At 37.2% G+C, this 24,175-nt stretch overlaps 1 protein-coding gene across 4 annotated transcripts in view; it reads left to right on the forward strand.

Annotated features, from left to right (window-relative positions):
- The window catches only part of ST8SIA5 (ST8 alpha-N-acetyl-neuraminide alpha-2,8-sialyltransferase 5), a 128,665-nt gene that overhangs the window by 9,147 nt on the left and 95,343 nt on the right, over window positions 1–24,175 (forward strand). For 2 of the 4 annotated variants that reach the window (XM_051969661.1, XM_051969662.1), the window contains exon 2: window positions 17,752–17,859. The exons of the other annotated variants lie outside the window; for them this stretch is intronic. In XM_051969661.1, the coding sequence (XP_051825621.1) occupies window positions 17,752–17,859 (108 nt within the window). The remainder of the gene's footprint in view (window positions 1–17,751; window positions 17,860–24,175) is intronic. 4 annotated transcript variants of the gene reach the window in all.

Consider the following 24,175-nt stretch of genomic DNA (forward strand, 5'->3'; position numbering starts at 1 on the left):
CTGTCAGCCCCCATCAACTCCAGTGGCTCAAGAAGTTCACAATCTAATGGGGGAAACAGCACACAAATAACAATGTCTTTTGCCTTCCTTGTACTACTGACTCTTAATCCAATCCCTAGCTCATAGTAGATACTAAATAAATGCCTATTGACTCACTGCCATCTTTTATAGCAGTGACATCTTCCTGTCTTATTCTTCATTTGATATTAACAATCAAAGGATAATTGATCAAAGTTAGCTCTGATTTTTGATTTCTAAAGGAATCTTATGTGATCTTAATATGTGTAGTAAGAAAACGAGTCTTTAAAGCTATATTTTTGTTCAAATTGAATGTTTTTGTGGTAATGGTGGTCATTTACATATTATTATATTATTTGGTAATCATATTGTGTATTATATGTCTCATATTGAATACATTTTAGATTTTTAATGATTTTTTCAATTAACAGAAAATTATTTTCTTTTCCTCCAAAGTCCTTTCCCCCACTAAAAAAAAAAAAAAAGAAAAAGAAATCTTTTGTGACAAATAGTCACAATCAAGCAAAACAGATTCTCCCATTGCCCATGTCCAAAAACATGTCCCATTATGTATACCTTTAATCCATCACTTCTCAATCAGGACTTTTCATGTTTCATCTTAGGTCCTCTGGAATCATGGTTATAAGTAAATCTTCCAAAGTTGTTTTCCTTTACAATGTTGTTGGTGTGGTAAAAATTATTCTCCTGGTTTTGCTTACTTTTCTTTGAATCGGTTCAGACAAATCTTCCCAGGTCTCTTTGAATCCTTCCCTTTCATCATTTCTTATGGACCAATAGTATTCCATTACATTCACATGTCTTTATTTGTTCAACAATCAAATAAGTGCATATTTATATTGTCATGGTAAATGACTGTAGCTCATTCTCTTAGTTAAGTCAGCAGAAACTTTTATTCAGTAACATTAAAATTCTTTAAGAAAAAAATCTTTCTGATCAGAACTTGAAGAACATCACACACACACACACACACACACACACACACACACTCATATAAGTATTTATATATATATATATGTATATTTTTGTCAATGTATGTACAATATACATTGGGTACATGTACAGTACAATTTGGGTATGCATGTACAATATGCATGTACATATTACATATACATACACATACATATGTACACATACATATACATACATACCCTCATCCACCCACACTCACACCCACACCCACAAACATATATATTTAGGAAAAATAAGTAATTCTCTCTATATTTACCTGACAGGTATATTGATCTGCATTTGCTCTCATTGTGTCACTTTATCATTATGTAGCTTAGGACAAGACTATCAGCCTAGGTGAGAACCAGAGGGAGAAAGGTTTGTGTAATTATTCCAAGAGATATGTGTGATTCCTCTTTTTGGGTGGAATGAAAGCCACTTTCTGAGATGGCATTTACTCAGGTTTTAAGAGAGAGGAAATGGACCTCTTTCTCTTTATTTTTTGATAAAGTGGCAAGCCTAAAGGCAGGAAGACTTGAGTTTAAATGTGAATTCAGGCACTTACTAGTTTATGTGATCCTGAGCAAGTCACTTAACCTTATTTTATTTGTCTCAGTTTCCTCATCTGTAAAATTAGGATAATAATAAAGCTCCTATCTCCCAGAGTTGTTGTGAGGGTCAAATGAGATAATAATGGAATTGTATATTTAACTTATATTGGATTATTTGCTGTCTAGGGAGGAGGTAGGGAGGGAGAAAAATTTGAAGTACAAAGTTTTGCAAGAATGAATGTTGAAGACTATCTTTGCAGGTATTTTGAAAAAAAGCTATTATTAAAATAATAATAATAATAGTAATAAAAAGACAGCACAGTGCCTGGCATGTAAATAATGTTGTTGTAAGATGGGTTTTTTTTTCAGAGAGTGCCAACTCTTCATGACTCCATTTGGGGTTTTCTTGATAGTTACTGGAGTGCTTTACTATTTCCTTCTCCAGCATATTTTACAGATGAGGAAACTGGGGCAAACAGGGTTAAGTGACTTGCCCAGAGTACCACAGCTTATAAGTGTCTGAGGCTGGATTTGAATTCAGAAAGATGAATCTTTATGACTCCAGGTCTGGCACTCTATCCACCATGTCACTTAGCTCCCCTTATACAAATGTTATCTCTTATTATTATTAAACAGGTTAGGTTCCATTAAACTCAACAAATAATTAATTAGGCTTATTCTATGCCCGGCACATTCTAGGAGGTGAGAATGTAAAGACAAAGAAAACAATTCCAGCTCTTACACTCAACATTCTCCTGGGGAATGAAACCTGTACACAAAAGCACATACAAAATAACACAAAACAATTTTGAGAGGATGAAAGTGTTAACAACTAAAGGCATTTTGAAAGACTTCATGGATGAAGTAGTACTTGAAATGTGTTGGGAAGGAAGCAAGTGAGTAAGGAAGGGATGCCAGCAGGTGGAGGTGGAAGCCAGGACATTCCAAGTACGGGGGAACTGCCTGTTCAAAGGTATGAGGCTGAGAGACACTGTCCTATAGGGAAACAACTAGTAGGCCAGTTTAACGAGGATGGAGTGGATCATATGAAATAAGACTGTAAAGGTAGGTGGGAGTTAGATTATGGAGAGAAGCAGTTTTAATAGCATCACTAATTTTCTCCCTATTTTTTTTTCTTTTTTAATGCTGATTTGGGACTTTATTCTAAGAAGTTTATGGTACAGATAACTGATTTGAAAATGAGAGACAGCTAGGTGGTATATTGTCTAGAGCAATGTCCCTGGAATCACAGAGACCCAAGTTCAAATTTGACCTCAGATACTTACTAGCTGTTTGAACTCCAGCAAGTCATCTATCCTGATTGCCTCAAAAAAATGGAAATAAATAATTCCCAAATAATTCATTAGTCATTTTAAAAAAATGAGATACAATTTATCTGTCCTTTGTTACATTATCCACTACTGGTCACACCTGGTACTTCCCTCTACTTCCTGAAGAATACTTTAGTATTAGAATTCACTATTAGTCTTTGGTAGAGGTGACACTTCTGTATTCCACAAACCTCTGACCTTTCAAATTTCTTCCTCCTGAGCCCTATTTTCCAATATATTCCATATTCCAATCATTCTCCTCCTGTCTATTTTAACACCAAAATCACTGAAAATCAAATTATATATTGAATTAATTCAGAATATCTTGTTGAATTCTTCATAGAATTTTTCTTCCTCTTCATCTCCTACAAAAGATTATAATATATAATATATAAACTGAAATTATCTTTATAGTGAGCATTACAAGCAAGGGCGATGATCAAATGCTCAAATAAATTATTTTTATTAGTGCTTGTGGGTGAACAATGAAACCAGCTCTTTTATTTGACAGTCCAAGGAGAGCTCAAGAGCCATGTTTCTGGTATCAGCAGTGGGATTTCACTTATGGTGAGAATGTGGGTATTTATGATTCAGTTCCTCAGTGATACTTAATCTTTTGTATCTTGGACTCTTTGGAAATCTGGTGACGCCCATTAACCCCTTTTCAGAATAATGCTATTAATTCATAAAGTAAAATACTTAGGATTCCAAATGAAACCAATTGTGCTGAAAAACAATGATCAAAATATTTAAAGGTTCATGGATTGAAGGTTAAGAGCTCCTGATTAGTAATATGTTGATTTTTTTGAAAAAGGCTCTTTTAGTTTGAGTGCCAACAAGATGATGGTCTAAAAACAGTGATTCTTAGCACCTTCTGCTCATTTCACAGGTCATCTGCCATGATCACTGGCACCATCATGGCAGAAGACCTTGGAGCTACATAGAACTGAAGGCTAATCTATAATAATAATAATAATAATAATAGCATTTATAGTGCTTTGAGGTTTGAAAAGAACTTTACAAATATTCCATTTGATCCTACAACAACTGGAAGATAGGTGCCTTTATCTCCACTTTACAAATAAGAAAATTGAGATAGAGTGAAGGGGGAATGAAACTGTGTTGCCTTTAGAATTATCATTCTGAAACTATATCTCCTTTGAAGAAGAGATTAGGATTTCCTCAGGCTCCTAAGAGTCTAGAGAGAGGGTCCATCCTCTCTGGATGAGAGAAGCAACATTATTCAAGGGCAAATGATCTTTTAGAAAAGTCACATCCTTATTCAGGCTTCCTATTCTAAATTCTTATTCAATTGAGAAATCCTGGTCTGATCTGCTCAGGCTGCCACAGGCCACCTCCCTCCTTCTCCTGTGCCCCCTTTCCTCACCCAGCCTCCCTGCCAAGAGCCGCACATAAAACTTTTCCTTTTACTCATTTCTTTGCAGAAGGTGCAAAGCACCTGCTAGGATCCTGCCCACTGAAAAGGCATTCTCTTCTCAGTGCCAGCCTCCAGTTCCCTAATAGGACTTTGACACTAAAGAAGTCAGTTCTTAGTAAAACTGGCTTCCTCTCCAACAATAAACTTCCACTTTTGCCAATTAATATTTCTGGTTTCATGAATTCCTTCTACAACTCTTAACCTCATCAAGAGGTTAAGTGACTTGCTCTCTATCCACTATACCACTTAGCTGTGGAAGAACCTTTCCCTGATTTGCAGTTTAAACCTTCTACCTAGGCTGTTAATCCTGTTAGAAAGTGAGCCACTTGAGAATAGGGTCTGTCTTTTCTATTTGTATTCTGAGGGCTTAATTCATCGCTTTGCATAATAGTAAGTACTTAATAAAATAAATGCTTATTGATTCATTCATTCATTTAAATTTGTTTGTTTCATGGGTTGCCATGGCTAAAAAAGTCATCCAACTGGTGAGAAGCCTGCCCATTCTTCACCATGTTAGACTTGGGACAGTGATCATAATCAGTCCCTGAAATACTTAAAACTTTTCCAGAATGGTATAATCTGAAATTTGTACTTCACTGGAATAGCCTTGGAGAACTCAGAATTACTTCCATGTTATGATGAAGCGGGCAACAAAAGCAAAGTTAGAGTTAAATAATTAAACTTTCTCATCACCATTTACCATCCTCATACTGTCCTCATACTGTGAACAGCAGCAAGCTTATACACACACACACACACACACACACACACACACACACACACATATAAAGATATATATTATATATGTATAGTAATCCTATACTTTGTTTTTCTTCTTGACCCCAATGGAGCTGAATAACTTCTTTTTGTTGTTCTTTTTATTTATTGCTAGACTAGGCTTTAATGTTTCAAACACTAATCTTAGAGGACCATGCTACCATTTTGTATTCATTTTAAGTTTCTTGCGTAGGCATTCTGTATTTGTCCTTAAAGAATCTGAGCTGTTGATTAACTTCCTTTTTGTTCACATTGGTCTTTGTAAACAAGTTCCTCTCTTTTGTCCTTATAAGAATAACTTTTTCTTGTGTCTTCAGAATCTCATTTCTTGACTCCTTATCAGCTTCCCTTATAATATTATAATATAATATTAATACAAGGATCTCCTTATTATGAATCCAACAAACCTTCCACTGTATACTTCAGTGCTTCTCAATCTTGAAAAAAGTAGTGTCATCATTGTAGTCAAGAGATATTTACTGATTACTTCGGACACATTTTACAATGTGTAGGAAGGACTGGATGGGGAAAGAGAAATTGAGAGGAAAAGAGAATTGGAAAGAGATTGGAAGTAGGGAGGCCAGGAAAGAGACCCCTTGAGTTCATTTGCCAAGATTTACTATTGAAGTCTTTGCAATGACTTGGTTTATTCCATGTTTTAGATGATGCTTTTCTCTTCTCAGCTGTTCCCTCTCTTCCTTCCCCTAACCCCTCCAGCTTCTCACGAAAAATTCCATATTTTTTCCTCATCTACCTTCTGAACCTCAGAGCTCCTCACCTCCTGCCATCTCACCTCTCTGGATTCAGACAAGAGTAAGCTCAGAGCTCTGAGCAGTAATGCCTTCCAATGTAATTTTCAAGATCATAGAATAATTTTTGAGCTGGAAGACATTTAGCCTAATACCTCCTTTTTTTTTTTTTTTTGGCAGATGAGGAAACTGGGGCCTCAGAAGCCAGAATTTTGAACCCAATTTCCTGATTCTAAGCCTTAGGTCACTATTTAGAGGACTTTAGCCTTATCTTCTTACAGAGGCCTAAATTTTAGCCCTTCTTACTTTACTATTTCTAGGATTTCTGTTTTCATTTTTGTGGATTTCCCTTCAGAGGTGCAAATCATGATCCTCAAGTGTTTCAGAAGGCTTTGTGAGTAGTTGTGATTAAAATAATAATAATAATAGCCTGGTGGCCAACCTCTAGATCTGGTGAGTCTTTCTGAACTTCAACAGACTGGTCCTTGGACATAAATGAATTGTCAGTTACTGGATCCATGAATGAAACTTTTCTAGGTTGTCAGGATCTGCCAGAGATTGTGTGGTAGTGATATAAATCAGCCACTGCTCACTCACAAGCCATGATGAGAATTGTAGAGGAGGAATGAAAAGTATTAAAAATCTCTCATTCACTTTAACAATTGAGTCCTTACTCTTTCTTTCCTTCCCTCAGAGTATTCCATCCTGTTTGGATCTCTAGGAATCTTTCCTTTAGTATTGGGTACAGAGCACTGCTAAACTCACCCTTGAATTAATTAAATCATCTCCATTTCCTCCCTCTCCCTAAGCTCTTTCATAAGTTCAATGAGAGAGGAAAAAAGCACACATACTTTTTCTTTTTTCCTCTATAGAAAAAAAGTAATAATTCTGAGTCAGATAGTGAGTCAGTAGCAAGAACTGGCAAGGAACATGCAGAACTCGGTAATTACTTCCATAAACCACCACTGAGAGTCTTTCACAGCTGTTGTGGCATTTCCTCTTTCATTTGGGTGTGAAAAGCTGAAGCTGAGGAGTGGTGGTGGTGAGAAGGGTAGGCGAGAGGAAGAAGCTGGCTCCCCCAATTCCAAGTTTAGAGCAAGTCACTGGGGGTAGGGTTTTGGGGTATCTAAAATATGCCCCAAATTGGGAGCAGAATAGGCCTAGTGTTGGATTAATTTGCTATGGTAGTTTTAAATCAAGTCTCTAGTGACCCTTGGGCAGGGCTAAGTAGTGGGAGTTTGATGTTAGCTCGGAGGATCACTAGATCTCTGAGGAGTAGGAATCTTGGATATCATCTAGTTCAACATGCACTTGAAAAGAAATCTCTGCTCCATCCCTGGCAAATGGTTATCCTGTCTCTCAATGAAAATCCAAAGCACTGGGAAATCTACCACCTCCTGAGGCAGCCATTTGCTTTTGAACAGTGCTGGTTGTTAAGGAAATCCTCCTATGGAGCTGAAATTTGTGTCTCTATAAAGTCAAACCATTGTTCCTACTTTCTATTTTCTTCTTTTGAGGCAGTTAGCTGGTGGTGATGGAATTCTAGTCTTGGAGTCAGGACCATAAGAGCTGAAATTCCGTCTCAGATACTTACTAGCTTAAGGACTCTGGGCAAGACATGGAAATTGTACTTAAAATTTCCTTAATTATAAAAAGGAGAATATAATAATAGCACTTATCTCTCATAGTTGTTATGAGGATCAAATGAGCTAAAAGTTGTAAATGTAATTAGCCTAATGTCTGGTATACATAGACATTTAATAAAATGTTTATTCCCTCTAAAGTTACAAAATAATACATTTAATCCTTCTCTCTAAGTCTTCTCTTCGTTAGGTTAAACAACCCTAATTCATTTGCCCAAACTTTGTATGACATGATTTTGAATCTCACTAATTGATAATATAGTTAGATTTGGAAATGGTTGATTTGCTAGATCTACAGAGAGAAGATTAATGTACTGATGTCAATCTAAATGTGACTTGATTATATTTGATATATTTTCTACTCTGTTAAAGATTTTTTTGGATATTGATTCTATCATTCAGTGAATCAATTAAATGTCTATTCCATCTATGCCTTCATTCAAGTAACTGACGCCAGTACATTAATCTCCTCTCTTTGGATCATCTAGTCTGTATCTTTTCACAGTCTTCCCCAAAATTGGCAAGGAAGACTTGATAAAATGACTTGCTGAAATCCAAGTTTATTATGCTAGTGACTTTTTAAAAAGTGTGTCTTATATATATGTATGTATGTATCTATATACACACATATATAATGTATGTATGTATGTATAATACATAGAAATTAATGGACAGAGGTAGCCTGATTCTGAGCTATGAGGAGATGAAAAGCTATTTTCAGAAGGAATGGAACAACTTTCAGAAGAGGTCAACTCCATAATGTAAGTGGTCACAATCAGGGCCAGTTTTACCCATCAGTATAACTACTATCCTGAGAGTTCTGTAGCTTGAGGCTGTGAGCTTCATAAAAACAAATATACATTGGTACAGGCCATATTTTAAGCTGTTCTCAGTCATATCCCTTAAGTAGTAGAGGAATGACTGATAGAGAGATAAGGCATGATGAGAGGGAAAAAAAAAACAAATCTGATAGGAAGAGGGCAAGGAATTGCAAAGACCACTTTCTGGAAAAGATTGGCACTTTTCTGAGAACTGTCACAAGCTCAGAGTAAATAAGGTAAGCACATAGTTCAGGGGATAGAGGACCATCTGTGGAGTCAAGAAGACTCTTCTTCCTGAGCACAAATCTGGCCTTAGACAATATGGTTCAATAAAGTGATAAGGCAGTCAAAAATGTCTAATGTGATCTAAATAATATAAGAACTTCCTTAACAACTATATGGACAGCTAAATGTTGCAATAGATAGAGCACTGGGCTTGGAATCAGGAAGATTTATCATCCTGAGTTCAAATCCAGCCTCAGACACTTACTAGTTGTGTGACTCTGGACAAATCACATCCCTGTTTGCCTACAGTTTCCTCATGTATGAAATAAGCTGAAAAAATAAATGACAAATCACTCCAGAATCTCTGCCAAGGAAATCCCAAATGGGGTCATGAAGGTTTGGACACAACTGAGCAACCACCATCACTACCACCACTATTTAGACATTTGAAGAAAACCATAGAATCGGGAGGTTCAGGAGCAATATCTAGGTCCCAGAGATGGTATGTGAATGGGTTGACAAGAAGGCAGGAGTAATGAGTAAGTGTTGGAGTGGTTCAGGGAGAAGAGAGTTTGAATGGGGAAGGTTTAGTTTGAGTAAAAGGAAGAAGACAACTAAAGAAGGTTATCATAGTTCTGAAGGAAGTTCAGAGAAGAATAGTAATATGAAGACCCCCTTTTAACATCATTTGGTTTGCAGACCCCATCCACATGATAAGAGCTGAACTATCAATATCCACTGACTTTTTAAAAATGATAAAATTACTATAAATCTAGTCATGCTTTTATGAATTTGTATTTCATTAATCACAACATAGATATTTGAAAATAGGAATACTTAAAATATGAGGCAAAATTTATTCAGCCTATAGAAAGTATGTTTATAAGATTAGTGGACGCTTCACATAATAACTCCTTATTACACTTCATCTCCCTCTACCTCCCTCCATCTCCCTCCCACCAGACACTGCATGGTTCACTGATCTAGCTTATTCTCTCATTTTACAAATGAGGAAATTGAGATTGAGTGTTGAAAATACTTGTTCAAAGTCTCATAAATAGGAAGGGCTGAGATTCAATATCGAGTCTTCTGCCTCTAACTATCAGAGAGCTGGAAGAATTCTCAAAGACTATCTATTCCAGCCTCCTCTTTGAGACAAAGGAAATAACCAAGAACCAGGAAAGTTAAATGAATTTCCCCAAATCACAATGGTAAAAAGTGCTGGAAAGTAGGTTTTGAAATCAAGTCCCTCAAACTCTGGAGCCAGTGTACTTTCCATTCTTCCATCCTTCTTAATCTTGCTGTCTTTAATGTCTTTTCCAGCTCTGGCATTTTCTGTAGTAAATGTATCTATAAGCACTTTGGAAAGCACAAGAGCTTCCTTTGGTTATTATCTTTATTGGATTTGTTATTCCATGAAGTAGTTACTCCAAGAAATTGAAAATTCTGTAATAAGATTCATAATAAGTAGCGTGGGTTAGTGGAAAGAGTTTTAAAGCCAAATGCTCTGAGTTAGAATTTTGGCCCTGAAATTTACTTTTAATCTAGAGGAGTCACTTTGCTTGCTTAAGCATCCATTTACTTATCTGTAAAAACAGGAATAATCATTCTTCTACTACCTACCTCACATAGGCAGCATAAATTTAGTAGATAATTCCCAGGATCATGTCCCATGTGAGGCACAAATTTAATGACTTGTCCAGGATTATATAGCTGGTGTCAGAGGAAGAACTTAAACCAAGACATTCCTGATTCCAATTTTTTTCTTGCTGGGAAGAAAATTACTACTTTTTTATTTTTGGATTTTTAAATTTTTTTTTCTGGTTATATTTGTATATTAAGTTTTAAAATATACATTTCTTTATGAATCATAAAGATCATCATGAATCATGTTGGAAGAGAAAAATCAGAACAAAAGGGGAAAACCATGAAAAAGAAAAAAGAAACAGAAAAAGAAGTGCACATAGTATGTGCTGATTTACATTCAATCTCCATAGTTCTCTTTCTGGATGCAGTTGCCATGTTCTATCTAAAATTTATTGGGATTGCCCTGGATCACTGAACCACTGAGAAGAATCAAGTCTTTCATAGTTGATCATCATATAATCTTGCAGTTATTGTGTACAATGTGTTTCTGGTTCTGCTTGTATCACTCAGCATCAGTTCATGTAAATCTTTCCAGGCCTTTCTAAAGTCAGCTTGTTTATTAGTTTTTATAGAACAATAATATTCCATTATCTTCATATACCAAAGCTTATTCAGCCATTCCCCAATTGATGGGAATTTCCAATTCTAGAAAATTATTTCTTAAAGTGTTACAGAAATAAGAGCTTTTAACTCCTATTAAGTGTTAGCATTAATTCAACAAAAATGAATTAGGCGTCTGCCAGGTGCAAAGCCTCATGCTAGGTGTTAGGGATATAAAGATATAAACAACATAGTCTCTGATTTAAAGTTCTGATAATTTGTTACTAAAGACACATTCCTGTCCACTGAATGACCATAATATTTCTAACTGGAAAGAACTTTTGAGATCATCATTTTATAGAGAAGGAAACTAAGGTCAAGAGAAAGGAAATTATTTGGCCAAAGTCACAAGTTAGTACCAGAGTCAGGTTGTGGACCCTTGATATTGCACCATTACGTGGAGGACAGCAATGTTTAATATAAGCCCTCTTTGGTGTCCCCATTAGAGATACAATATTGGGTTTTATGGCCCTCACTGAAGTGTCTAATGGTGAGTTATGGGGAACTTTCTAAAGTTCTTAATAGTGTAGAGGCACCATATTTGATAATGAATTGACATTTGTTATAGGCTCTTCTGTCTCAAGCATGGAGTCACATTCAGCTTGGTTCACTATCAACGAGTTGGTCATTTTGAAGCTGGCAACAGTTGGCCTTCAGAACTGTTTGACTTGGGTTAGCCTTGGAACAAAGGCCAGCCTCTACATTTCAATCCCTTTCTCAAGGAGATGGAGGATAGAAGTAGAAGAGGAAGAAGTTTGAGATGTCCAATAGGGAATTGTAGATGAAAAACCTGGAAGTTTGGAGAGGTCAGGACCAGAAAAGTAGATTTGAGAATCATTAGCATTAAGACCACCAAGAAAAACAATGTAAAGGAATAAAAGAAGTTCCAGGATAGAGACCTGTGGAATACCCTAAATTAATAGGTGACCTGGATAAAGATCTTGCAAAAGAGACTGGAAAAGAGCAATAAAGCAGGTTGGAGGGGACCCAGGTCTGAGTCATGATAGTCTAGGGATAAGAGAGTTTCAAAAAGAAGAAGATGCTCCACAGTGTCAAAGATTACAGAGAGATTAAGAAGGATGAAGTTTGAAAAAAGGTCATTAGATTTGGCAGTCAAAACATTATTGGTAACTTTTGAGAGATTTGTTTCAGTTGAATGATGATGTTGGAAGACAGACTATGGAGAAATTAAGAAAATGGTGAAAGGAAAGAAAGTGGAGATACCTGTTGTAGATGGCCTTTTCAAGGAGTTTAGCAGCAAAGAGAAGAGATAGATGAAATGATAACTAGTGGAGGGTGGATGAATCAAGTGACAGTTCCTTGAGGATAGGGGAGAAATAATTATATTTGTAGACAGTAACTGGAAAGCAACCAGGAGTATGGGAGAAATGGAAGATAAGTGAGAGAATGGGATGAGAGAGGGAACAATCTGCCACAGAAGGTGCGATGGGGTAGCATCACTTGTTCATGTAACAGGATTGACCTTGTTAAGAAGGGCATACTTTTCATGTGAAATAAGCAAAGTTAGTGGCAGAAGGCATCGGGGTGACATAAGATGAGGAGGGGAGATGAGAGAGCTCTCAGCAAATGGTCTTAATTTTTTCAGTGAAATGTGATGCAAATTTCTCAGCTGAGAGAGTAGGGAGAGGCAGAGCCTCTATGGGAAATTTAAAAAGGGATGAAAAGCTTTGGAAAAGGCACTGTGATGAATGGATTAGTGAGTTAATTAGGGAGGCATAAAAGGATTGCCTTGCAGTAGTGAGAGCCTAATTGAGTCAATATAACACAGATTTGTGGTGGATCCAGTCCACATTGTTTTTTAATTTTCTCCAAATTCATTCAGTAGTACTTTATGTGGATGGTGAGAGTGATCCAAGGCAGAGGATTTGCTGAACAAATTTGGCAATAGGATAAGGGGGTAAGGGCTTCAAGAGAAGAGAACAGCATAAAATTGAATGATTTACCAAGGGGTGAGAATATTTTTAGATAGGGTCTTCCTATCCTTCTCAAAAAAATCTCATTGTGTAGGCAATGCCCTACTCTGCTTATAGGTGAAATCCAATGTCCATTGTCCCTTTAGGAAATCCTAGGCTTTTGAAGCTATAAATGATAAACAATTGTATACTAGAAAGAAAATTTGAAAGTTCTATTTTTATTACCACAGTACCTTCACGTTCCTAAGATTTTAATCTGTGATAAGATCTAGGACTCGTACTTCAGTTGTTGCTCCCCCTTCCTTTTGTAGAATTGTTTCTGAGCTCTGAAAAACACTCTGTTCTTATTTCCCTGAATATCCCTGCCACAGTGGGAATGAGGTATGAAGCATTTGAATGGGATTTAGGAACATTCAGTTCTAGGACGTTGAGGTATTTCTTGTTTTCAAAAAACAAAAAGAAAAAAAATACCCCAAACCCACTACCTTTTAAAGCCAATTCCAATTTGCTCTGTTACCATGGGCACTTATTTGTCCTGTTTGGCTTTCACTATCATCTACAAATTCCTATTACGTATCTAAGATTTTACAGGTTCAAGAGACAAAAAAGTACAAGACAATATCTGGTCTCAAAATCTTCTAGTCAGAAAGCCAGGACACATATACATATAGGGATAAGTAGGAGTTTGTAGTCAGTGCCAAATGAGGAGTATGAATAATAAATTTTGTGGGAATACAGAGAAGGAAGAGATCCTATAGACCGGGATGACTAGTAGTATTTCACTAAGATCTCATAGAATCGTAGAGGCCTTTAGACTTTGTTTTATTTGTCCATTTCATTGTACAGATGAGGGACTTGAGGCTCACAGAGGAAAAATAGCTTGCCCTAAGTCATACAGACACAGCAAGTGGCAGTGTCAAGATTTGAATATACTTTCTTTCTTGGAGGATGGAGGGAGGGGAGTAGACAGTGCGAGAGAAAGAAGGAAGATTTTTTTTTTTTTAAGAAAGAAGATTTTTTTTTGATGATAAAAAAACTTGAAAATAAGACAAATTCATGTCTTCTCATTCTGCATTCTGAGCTCTTAAGATGGATAGACTTAAAACAAATGAAAAAAAGCATTTCAGACATTGAGAATGTTGTGAACAAAGATTTAGAGATTGGAATGCATATGACACGTTTAGGAGACCAATAAAGTGACGAGTTTTGCTGGGATCATTTATAGATCAGTTGTGTGAGATGAAGTAGATTAAGGCCAGATAGTGGAAGTTCTTGAGTTCTAAATTAAGTCAATGGGACTTTATCCTAAAGACAAAGGGGGAGCTATTGAAGTTTTCTGAGCAGTTAAATGACATGATTAAAATATACCATGTGAACACACTGGGCAGGTGATGATGTGTAATAATATTGATGAGTTCATAGTTGCCACATATATAGTACTTTACAAAGTGTTTACATAACACTTCCCTCATGCCAATGATGGGGCACAGGGCATATGAACATTTTTATTTTCATGGAGTGGTTTTTTTTGGTTGTTTTTGTTTTTTGGAAGCAAGATTTTTCTTTTTTCTTTTCACTCTAGTTTGGATACTCAAATTTCAAGATACTTTGTAGGTCAGAATCTATTTGAAACCTTAGCTCCCAAAACTCTAACAATCAATTTATTTTTACTAATCAGCCAGAGGTCCTAAATAAAAATGGGAAATATGAGAAAACTATTGTAATTTCATCCCTACCATAATTTTCTATTCTAGGCAAATAGAATTGGGGATGTTGTTGAGTCATTGCAATCATGTCTGACTCTTCATGACCCCATTTGGGGTTTTCTTGGCAGAGATACTGGAGTGGTTTGCCATTTCTTTCTGTAGCTTATTTCACAGATGAGGAAACTGAGGCAAATAGGTGAAGTGACTTGCTCAGAGTCACACAGCTAGAAAACATCTGAGGCCACATTTTAACTGAGGCTGATTCCCAGCTTAGGGCTCTAAACATTGCCTCACCTAACTGACTAAAGTAAAAAAAGAATTAGTAGAGAAGATTTAAAAGGTCATGATTTTTCATATTTCCCCTCATTCTGAGTTTTTCCAGGTTTCTCTATACTCATTTTTTTCCCTTTTCACTTGATGGTTTGGACTAGACCTATGGACACAACTGTTCAGTGAACTCCTGGTTTTGAATCTCTCTCTATAAATGCAGAACAGGAAATATTCTATAACTTAATTTCTCAGAAAGTCAATTTCCTTTTGCACTGAGAGATTTAAGTGACTTGACTACTCATATGGTGAGTATGTGTTAGAAGAGAGACTTGAACTCAGATCTTCCTGACTCTTGTTGGGCCAGTTTTATACACTACCGCACACTGACCCTTATGCTCATTTTACAGATAGCTAAAATGAGGTTCCATAGTGATTAAATCAATTGCCCAAGTGGTAGAGCTGAAACTGGAATGTGATTCTGACTCCAAATTTAGTATTTTTGGGGACATAACTGATGGGGGAGGCTACCTAGGAGCCTTTTTTATAGAATATAGCTAGCTCTTCCTGGTCCAATGTTCCAGAGGGAGACAGGTAGGGAGGATTAGGAAGTTACCATTGGTAAAAATGATTCCACAACTTGGCACAAGGTAATTTGTGATTAAAGGATGCTGTGGCTATTTTGGTCCCAATGGGCTTTAGTCACTTCCTTGGCATTTGCCGCTTGCTTATTTTTTCAGCCAGTTTTTTTCCTGGGTTATTTGGGGACATGTGGTGTTCTTGTTCAGGATCCTCTTGGCCCTAAATTGGGATCCAGCTCGGGGTTCTATGTGGAATGCAGAAATAAGATATAAGTCCTCTGAGCTTGACTGTTCTAAGGTTGAGAAGAGGAGCCATCCACTACCCTTAATTTCAGGGCTTCCATATGCATCAGTAGAGAAGTTAGCTGCTCTGCTGGCATGCTCTGGATGTCAGGAATGTTTTTGGACTTCAGATATCTCTTCTATTATCTTTTTTTTCTGGTGTCTGAAATGTTACCATTAGAAATTCATTCCTCCATGCTGAGAATTCATAGCATTTATAGAATTTATGTGGGATTTTGAGAAATCTTAGCCAGTTTAACCCCTTCATTTTATATGAAACTGGAGATATATATTCTTATACATATTGAGCCAACAATAGATTCAGGGAATGGTTCCTTAACCCTGGCCTAGTTCTCATTTGAATATACCATGTTGCCTCCCTTGTATGTTTTAAAGTGTTAACGGTCTGAAAATAGCATTTTAAAACAGATCGACTCCAATTTGGGGCTCTCACTTTACACAGCTGCACACGGTGGATTCTAATTTCAGATCCTGTAGATGAACCAAAAATGGTAATCATAGATGAGAATATGATGGAATTAAAGAATTTGAAAATCATTTCTGCAAACTGATTGTGCTGGGGAAGCACAGATAGGAAGGGACAGAGCAGAAAGTGGTTACCCAGGCTTAGTAGGATAGTTATGGGTCTTTTGCTTCATTCCTCTCACTCCTGATCCCTCCTGTTTCCATATAATGGCAGTCAGCTCCTCTTTTCCCCATTCTTCTATGCCTGAAGCCCATTCTCAACATCTCTTTGCATCTTGACATTCTTTGGTTCCTTCACGATAGTATGATGCAGTGAATAAAACATTTGGTTTGTTGTCAGAGTTTTTGAGTTTGAATCCTAGCTCTGCTATTTATTCCTTATGTGACTTTGGATACATCATTGAATTTCTAAGCCTTCACCTTCAGTGACCTTATAGATCCAGTAATCTGTGATATGATAAGGTTCAGGGAAATCAGGGAGAAAGATATTACTATCATTGAGGTAAGAGATGACGGGGCCTTGAACTAGGGTTGTGGCAGCCTGAGTAGAGAGTAGAGGAACATGAGGCGTATTGTGAAGGCAGAAATGAAAAGATTTGTCAACAAATTGGGTATGTGAGTGAAATGAGGTATTAACAATGGATACTGAGTTTGCAGAGCTGGATGACTGGGAGAATGGTGCCCTTCTTAGTGATAGGGAATTCCCAAAGAAAAGAGTATTTGGAGTAGGGAGGATAAATGGACTCTGTTTGGAACTTGTTGAGACTGAGATGTGTACAGGACATTCGGTTTGAGATGTCCAAGACGTAGTTGGTGATGTGTGATGTGAGAGAGAGAGAGAGAGAGAGAGAGAGAGAGAGAGAGAGAGAGAAATATTGAGAGAGGAGAGAGAGAGAGAGACTAGGATTAAATATATAAATCTGGAAATTATCTGAACTATTCAAGTTGTTTAGATCATCAAGAGAGATAGTTTAGAGGGAAAGGAAAAGAGAGTCCAGGACAGGATTTTAAGGTATTCTCATGGTTAGTTGGTGAAACATGGAGGAAGAACCAGCAAAGAATTCCAAGAAGGAGGGATTGAACAGACAGAAAGAGACCCAGGGGACAGCATATCATGGGCCTCAGTTTTCCCATCTGTAAAATAAGGTGGTATGAATAAATGATTTTTATGGTTCCTTCAATTTCTAAATCTATGTTGGGATCATAAGATCATAGATGAAAAACAGAAAGGGTCCTGTTTACAGATGAATATATTTGACACTGAAAATATATTTGCTTACAGATGCAGAAGACAAATGTGCAGGTTGCTTCTGAAAATTGAGAATGTATTTATTTTAGAAAATTGGTGGAAATGTGTCTGATATCTAGACTGAGGACACAGGTTTAGGGAGCTTAATTTACATTTAGATACATTTTTCTGAATAATGAGATGGAAATTAAAATATAGTGCCAATTGCACTGAACTATGCTAAATAGCCATGACCTCTGTGCTTCTGCTCCCTCCTCTGTAAAATAGGGCTAATAATTCCCTGGCCACCTGCTTTCAGATAAGCAAATGTTCATGAAGGGCTTGCTGGGGTATAAGATGCTGGAGTAAGTAAATGATTTTTATGAAACATGGGGGATATAAGGCATCTGCCCTTGCACATGGAAAAAGTGTGATTCCAGCTGAAAGAGTTAAGCCAATGAATGAGATAAAATATCACCTGCCTCATTTTCTTATCAGAGGACTGCAGTTTAGCTGGCACAATGGGGAGATGGCCAACTGGACCAACGGGCCCTCTAATGTCACGGAAGACAGAGCATTGCAGAGCAGCAGTGACACCAGCACCAGGTACAGACCCAGCTGTGAAGGAGGGGAAAACAGTACAAGTGGGTTTTGTTCTGAACTGCTTCCCTCTACCCTGCCTGTCCCCAGAGCTGTGCTCCAGCAAAGAAACAGGACTGTCCCAGGGAGTCACACAAAACCATGTCCATCCTTCTCTTCTTGCCTTCCAAAGGATAAAGGTTGGGTGGGCTTGAAGAGGAATGTGTAGGCTCAGTCCTTAACAATTTGGTAAAGTTAGTGGCTTGCCTTTGGTTCCCCTCCCACTCCCTGGTTGTTCCTTTTCGGTTACCTTTCTAGCCTTTCATGGTATGGGTCCCTCTCTCCTGCCCAGAAACCTTCCCAACTGGTATCCAATATTGTCTCCCCTCCCACCCACGTCGCCAGAACTTTGATAGCAGGAACCTTGGCCAGAGTGTGACTCTTAAGTCTTAGTGCTCTCTCCCCAAGGGATTTGCTCTTTAAGTCTCATCCAGAGATGGGTTCAAATCCTACCTCTGTTGATTACTACCTGTGTGACTTTGGACATCTCACTAATTTTCCTGGACCTCAATTTTCTCATTTGTAAAACCGGAGGGGGGGGGGTTTGGAATAGATAGCCTTCGAGGTTCTTTTCATCTCTGGATCTATGAGCCCATGATCACTAACCATGGAAAGAAAAACTCTATCTTCTAGTAATGGAATTTTAAATACTACTGAGCAGGTGGGAGAAGGTTGTTTCCCCTATCTCTGAGATGGGGGGAGTCCACTCCAGCCCTGAATGGTGCTGGCCCTAGGAACATTAGACTCTTCCTGATAGAGGAAAAAACATTCAGAGCTAGGTATGCCTTTTCTCGGTCTGGTTTCTTACCTGATTCTATAATTAGTAAATAAGTGCTATGTGTATATTTAGGAGTCAATTAAAATTTAATTCTCATGTAAAGGATATTGCACTCAATCCTGAATTCATTATGGGGAATTTATGCTTAACAGATGAGTTGTATTTGGTAGAGATGCACATCTTGGGGAGATGCCAGCAGAGCTGTGTCAGGGAGATGGATCCAAATATGCTATACCATTTACTGCTGGTGTCTGCAAGCAAGAGGTGGCTTGTAAATTTCTGTTGCATTGAGGAAAACATGAGTTTTATTTGTGGTTAATTTTTAAAAAAAAGTTTTATTAATGCTTTTTGTTTTTTACATCATATTTGTAAAACTCTCCCCTCCTCCCATTACTCAGCTTTCTTTTGTAACAATGAAAATCAATGGAACTAGACTGATCCATGACTAGCTCTTACAGCACATGTAACATCTCATATCTTTGGACTTTAAATGAAAATTGGATTAGAGAAGTGTGTGGCCTCATCTCTTTTTTGAGGTTCATATTGCACATTATAAGTACATAGCATTCACCTTTATTTTATTATTCTTTTCATTTATATTACTATAGTTGTGATGGATATTGCTTTCTTGATCCTGTTACTTCACTCTGCTTCAGTTCATATAAGTTTTGTAAAGATTTTTTGAATTCTTCATATATTTATAATTTCTTACACTATAATAATATTCCTTTTATTTTTATTCCCTGATTGATAAATAAGTTCCACTGTTTCCAGATCTTTGCTATTTTCCTACCATCCCTCCCTCCCTCCTTCCCTCACTCCCTCCTTCTTCCTTCCTTCCTTCCTTCCTTCCTTCCTTCCTTCCTTCCTTCCTTCCTTCCTTCCTTCCTTCCTTTCTTCCTTCTCTTTCCCTTTCTTCCCCCTCATTTTTCATCTTCCCCAATACTGTTTTTCCCCCTCTTCTCTCCACGCCTATGCCCCTAATTTGCCAGAGTAACTAACCTTATTCTTTCCTCTTCTACTACCTTTCTCAGTGTCTATCCCCAGAGGAATGGATAGGACACTAGCCTTGAAGAATAGACTTGATCATTGAGTATAATGTCATTATTAAGATGATCCCTGAATATCAAAATTGATGATTTTGTAAGTCTTCAGCCCAATCCAATGACTGACTAGCAGTGAATCATAGTTAATAGTTCCAGTTCTCTGATCTCCAGATCTTGGTGATTTGTAAACAGGTTATGTCACCAGAGTAGATACCTAGAGATTCAGTTTCTCTCTCTTCAAAATAGTTGATATAACATTGGGCACCAAATTTGCAGAGATCTTTGAGATTATTTTCCTAGGCTAAATGTAACTATTTAGTTGGTTCTCAGGTTCCCAGAGCTCCCCATTATCATTATATTACTGAACACTCTACACAGCCTTCCTGGGACGTGTACCTATTTTTTACCTAGGCATCTATAATCAAATAGCAATGATATGCTATTTGACACTTTTCAATTTTTCTCACTCTGGCTGATTGAAAAACTGGATATCTATTTTTATTTTTTAAAACACTATTGTATTTTTCACAATTACATGTAAAGACATTTTTCAACATTCATTTTTTTAAAATTTTATTTTATTTAATAATAACTCTGTATTGACAGAATCCATGCCAGGGTAATTTTTTACAACATTATCCCTTGCACTCGCTTATGTTTCATTTTTTTCCCCTCCCTCCCTCCACCCCCCCCAAGATGGCAAGCAGTCCTATATATGTTAAATATATTGCAGTTCAACATTCATTTTTTATAAAATTTTGAATTCCAAATTTTTCCTTCCTCCCCTCCTCAAGACAGCAAGCAATCTGATATAGATTATACATGTGCAATAATGTAAAACACATTTTCCCATTAGTCATGTTGTGAAAGAAGAAACAGAACAAAAGGAGAAACATGCACAAAAAAGCCTGAAGAAAGTGAAAATAGAATGCTTTAATCTGCATTCAGACTCCATTAATTCTTTCTCTGAATATGGATAGCATTTTCCATCATGAGTCTTTTGGGATTGTCTTAAATCATTGAATCTCTGAGAAGAGCTGTCATTCATAGTTAATCATCATACAATGTTGCTATAACTGAGTAAAATATTTTCCTGCTTCTGTTCACTTTACTCAGTATCAGTTCATGAAAGTCTTTCCAGATTTTTCTGAAATCTGTCTGCTTATCATTTCTTATAGAACAGTAGTATTCCATTACATTTATATACATTCAACCATTGCTCAATTGATAGGCACTCCCTTGATTCCAAATTTCTAATTCTTTGCCACAACAAAGAGTTGCTTTGAATATTTTTGCACATGTGGATCTTTTCCCCTTTTTATGTTCTTTTTGGGATATAGATTTCGTAGTGGTATTGCAAGATCAAACGGTACACACAGTTTAATTGCCCTTTGGGTATAGTTCCAAATTGTTCTCCAGAATGGTTGGATCAGTTCACAACTCCACCAACATGACTATTTTTTTTTAATTTAAAAAAAGATACAGTAACATTAGTGACAGTAGCAATATGACTCTGCTGGTCAAGAATTACTAAATTCAGGCAAAGTGCCTTCTTCAATGCTGGAACAGTTTGCTTTATTCAAACCTCAGTGATTTCTGGCACTCTGATGACCTTCACTAATCTATTTAATATTATGCTATTGAGGGATTGAGTAATAACCCTAATCAAATGAGGAATGTAGTGGCAGAGAATGTGAGGGACTGCCTTCATTCTATAACTCCAGTGATGATAGTGATTGTCTCCTGAGACATCTCTTAGCCACATTCAACAGGACATGGTCTGACTTGGCTTTTTTTGTCAGTCTGTACACCAGATCCATCCCTTTTTAAAAGTTAGAGTCTGAAGGCAAATAGGTGATAGAACATATCTTGCCATATTTCCGTTTGTTGTTTAGCTGCTACTTATTGAATTGTTAAAGTGCCTTTTTAAAAGTCCTTTTTAAACCTGGGGTCAAATTTACCCATAGGCTTAAAACACCATTGGTTACTTTCTACTTGGTTGCAATCTTGGTGAATGACTGATGAAGGACTGCTTGTAATTGGGACCCTACATCTGAAGGGATTGCATCCTCACTGCCAAACTCTTCCTCTATTGAGCTATTCACATAGGTAACAAGATTCTTAGTCCCAGAGCATCATCACATAAGAAAACAGTGAGAAAGCTGACCCATGTCAATTAATGTCAGTAGTGTCACCCCATGAAGCACCTGCTTAGAACCACAGTCAAAGGCTGGAAATTCACCCCTTCCCATTTTATAGAGGAGATGAAAGGGTCCAATGCTGTGTATTTGGGTGAGGTGCAGTCATTTCTTACTTTATTTGTTGATCGTCTTATCGAGGAGATTTAGGATATAGAATTATACCATTCTTAAGATGAGAAGACAAAGTAAAATAGAAGTATGTATTGTGTCTTAATTTCTGCCAGTGTTAGATCCAACCTGTATATGAAGTCTGAATCAGCGGTAATACAATTATTACATTACTGGGTAAATTTGAGTATGTGGTATGTAGTTTATTCTAACATCATTGAAAATTCTTGGTTTTGAACTAGGAATTGAACCTAGAATCTTATTTTGGCCATCAGTCAATAAGACATTCAAAGAATCAGAGAATACAAGGGAGAAGGAAATCTTCAAATCATTCAGCCTTAGCCCCATCATTTTATAGATGAGTAAACTGAACTCCAGAGAGGGGAAGACTTTGCCCAATTATTTGTAAAAGCAATAAGTTAAAACAAACTATGTACCAATTGATTGGAGGGATAGCTGAATGAAATAAATACTTGAAAGTAATAGAACATTTTTGTAGGTATAAGGAAGAATGAATGCAAAGAATTCATTGTTGTCCTTTGTTTTTGAAGAGCACCACTGACATCATGGATCATATGGTGCATCACTTGTGCATGAAGTGGATCTAAGTGAGACTTAATGACTAAATGACTTGCCTAGGGCCGCAGGCCAGTAAATGTCTGAAGTAAGGCTTCAACATACATTTTATTTACTCCAGTTCTATTTCATTATTAACCATGTCACATTGGCAGATAGAAAGCTCTTCATGATACTTAACAGGTGTTTGTAATATATAGATTGTGCATATTATATATGTGTAATATATATTACTGCTCTTCATTTGTGCAACAATTTTTTAGCCTGTCATCAGTAATTAGCATAGAATGAACAAAGCTCTGTCTCCAGTTTCCCATTCCTCTATTGATATGAAATGTAGTATGGGATATCCAGTTCTTCCTCCTATCTGTAACTATGGTGGTACTCTCCTAAATTGCTTTCTCCCTCCTGCCACCTACCTCCACTCCCCAGATTGGCATTTACTTTTCTCTCGGCATAAAAGCATATCTCTCCCAGCAATATTTTTGCTTCAGATTAAACCATTCAGGTTATGGCTCTACTGACAGTAGTTAAACCTTAGGTTCAAGCCTTTGTATGACCTGGGATCCTTTATAATTAATGGAGATGAAAGGAAAATCAGAAGGTACCAAATGTAACTAGGGTATAAAAAGGAAAAGAGCAGATGATTCTAAAGTAGGGCACAACAGCAGGAACTGAAGACATAAGGGGAGGGAGCAGATCCAAATGGCCAAACTGGGAAACTCCAAACGGGACCATGAGCAAAAAATCATTGTCACCATCTGGTGTTTGGAGTTATGGTTAAACATCTTTACATAGGGTGAATTGGAAGGAGGATGGGCTGAAATATTGAAAATTCTGAAGAATAGAATATATATTTTAAGAAATTCTATTTAAATGCTTTCAGGTTCATACAGTAACTTGTATTAGGCTGATAAAGTAATCATGCCTGGGGATTGGAGGTGACTGACTGAAGGGAACTAACTACTCCCTCTATCTTGCCCCTACTCTTTTATGGGTGGAGCTGATATTTCCATTTCAATTCCTCCCTAGATGCGGGAATCTCTAGTCAAAGCATCAGTCTCAACCCGACGCGAGACAGGTTTTTCTTTTGATCATGCCATGGGAAGGGGAAAGTGACAAAGGCTAAGGAAAGAGAGGTAGAGGGCGAAGGAGAGGGAGGGAGAAAGGAAAGGAGGAGAGGGAGGAAGAAGGAGGAGGAGAAAGGGAGGGAGAAGGAAGGGACAGAGGGAGGGAGAAGGAGAGAGGGAAGTGGACTTTCCCAAATCAGATTATAACATGTTTACCTACTTACCTATCTACCTCCCTGGAATGTTGGGATGACCAAAGAAGAAGCAAAAAGCACACAAACATCTGATTCCTTTGAACTACTAATGTCTTTCCTCTATCAAAAATTCCCTATGCATTTATTTTGTATCTTCTTCCATATGAACATATGATTTCTCTTTATAATATGCAAGTTTGTTGAAGACAGATGCTATTTCATTTTTGTCTTTGCATTTCCAGCAGTTAACATAATGACTGGTTCATAGTAGAGGCATAATAAATCCTTGCTGATTGATTGATTGACAGCA

Source organism: Antechinus flavipes, chromosome 1 (assembly GCF_016432865.1).
Source record: "Antechinus flavipes isolate AdamAnt ecotype Samford, QLD, Australia chromosome 1, AdamAnt_v2, whole genome shotgun sequence".
Lineage (NCBI taxonomy): Eukaryota > Metazoa > Chordata > Mammalia > Dasyuromorphia > Dasyuridae > Antechinus > Antechinus flavipes.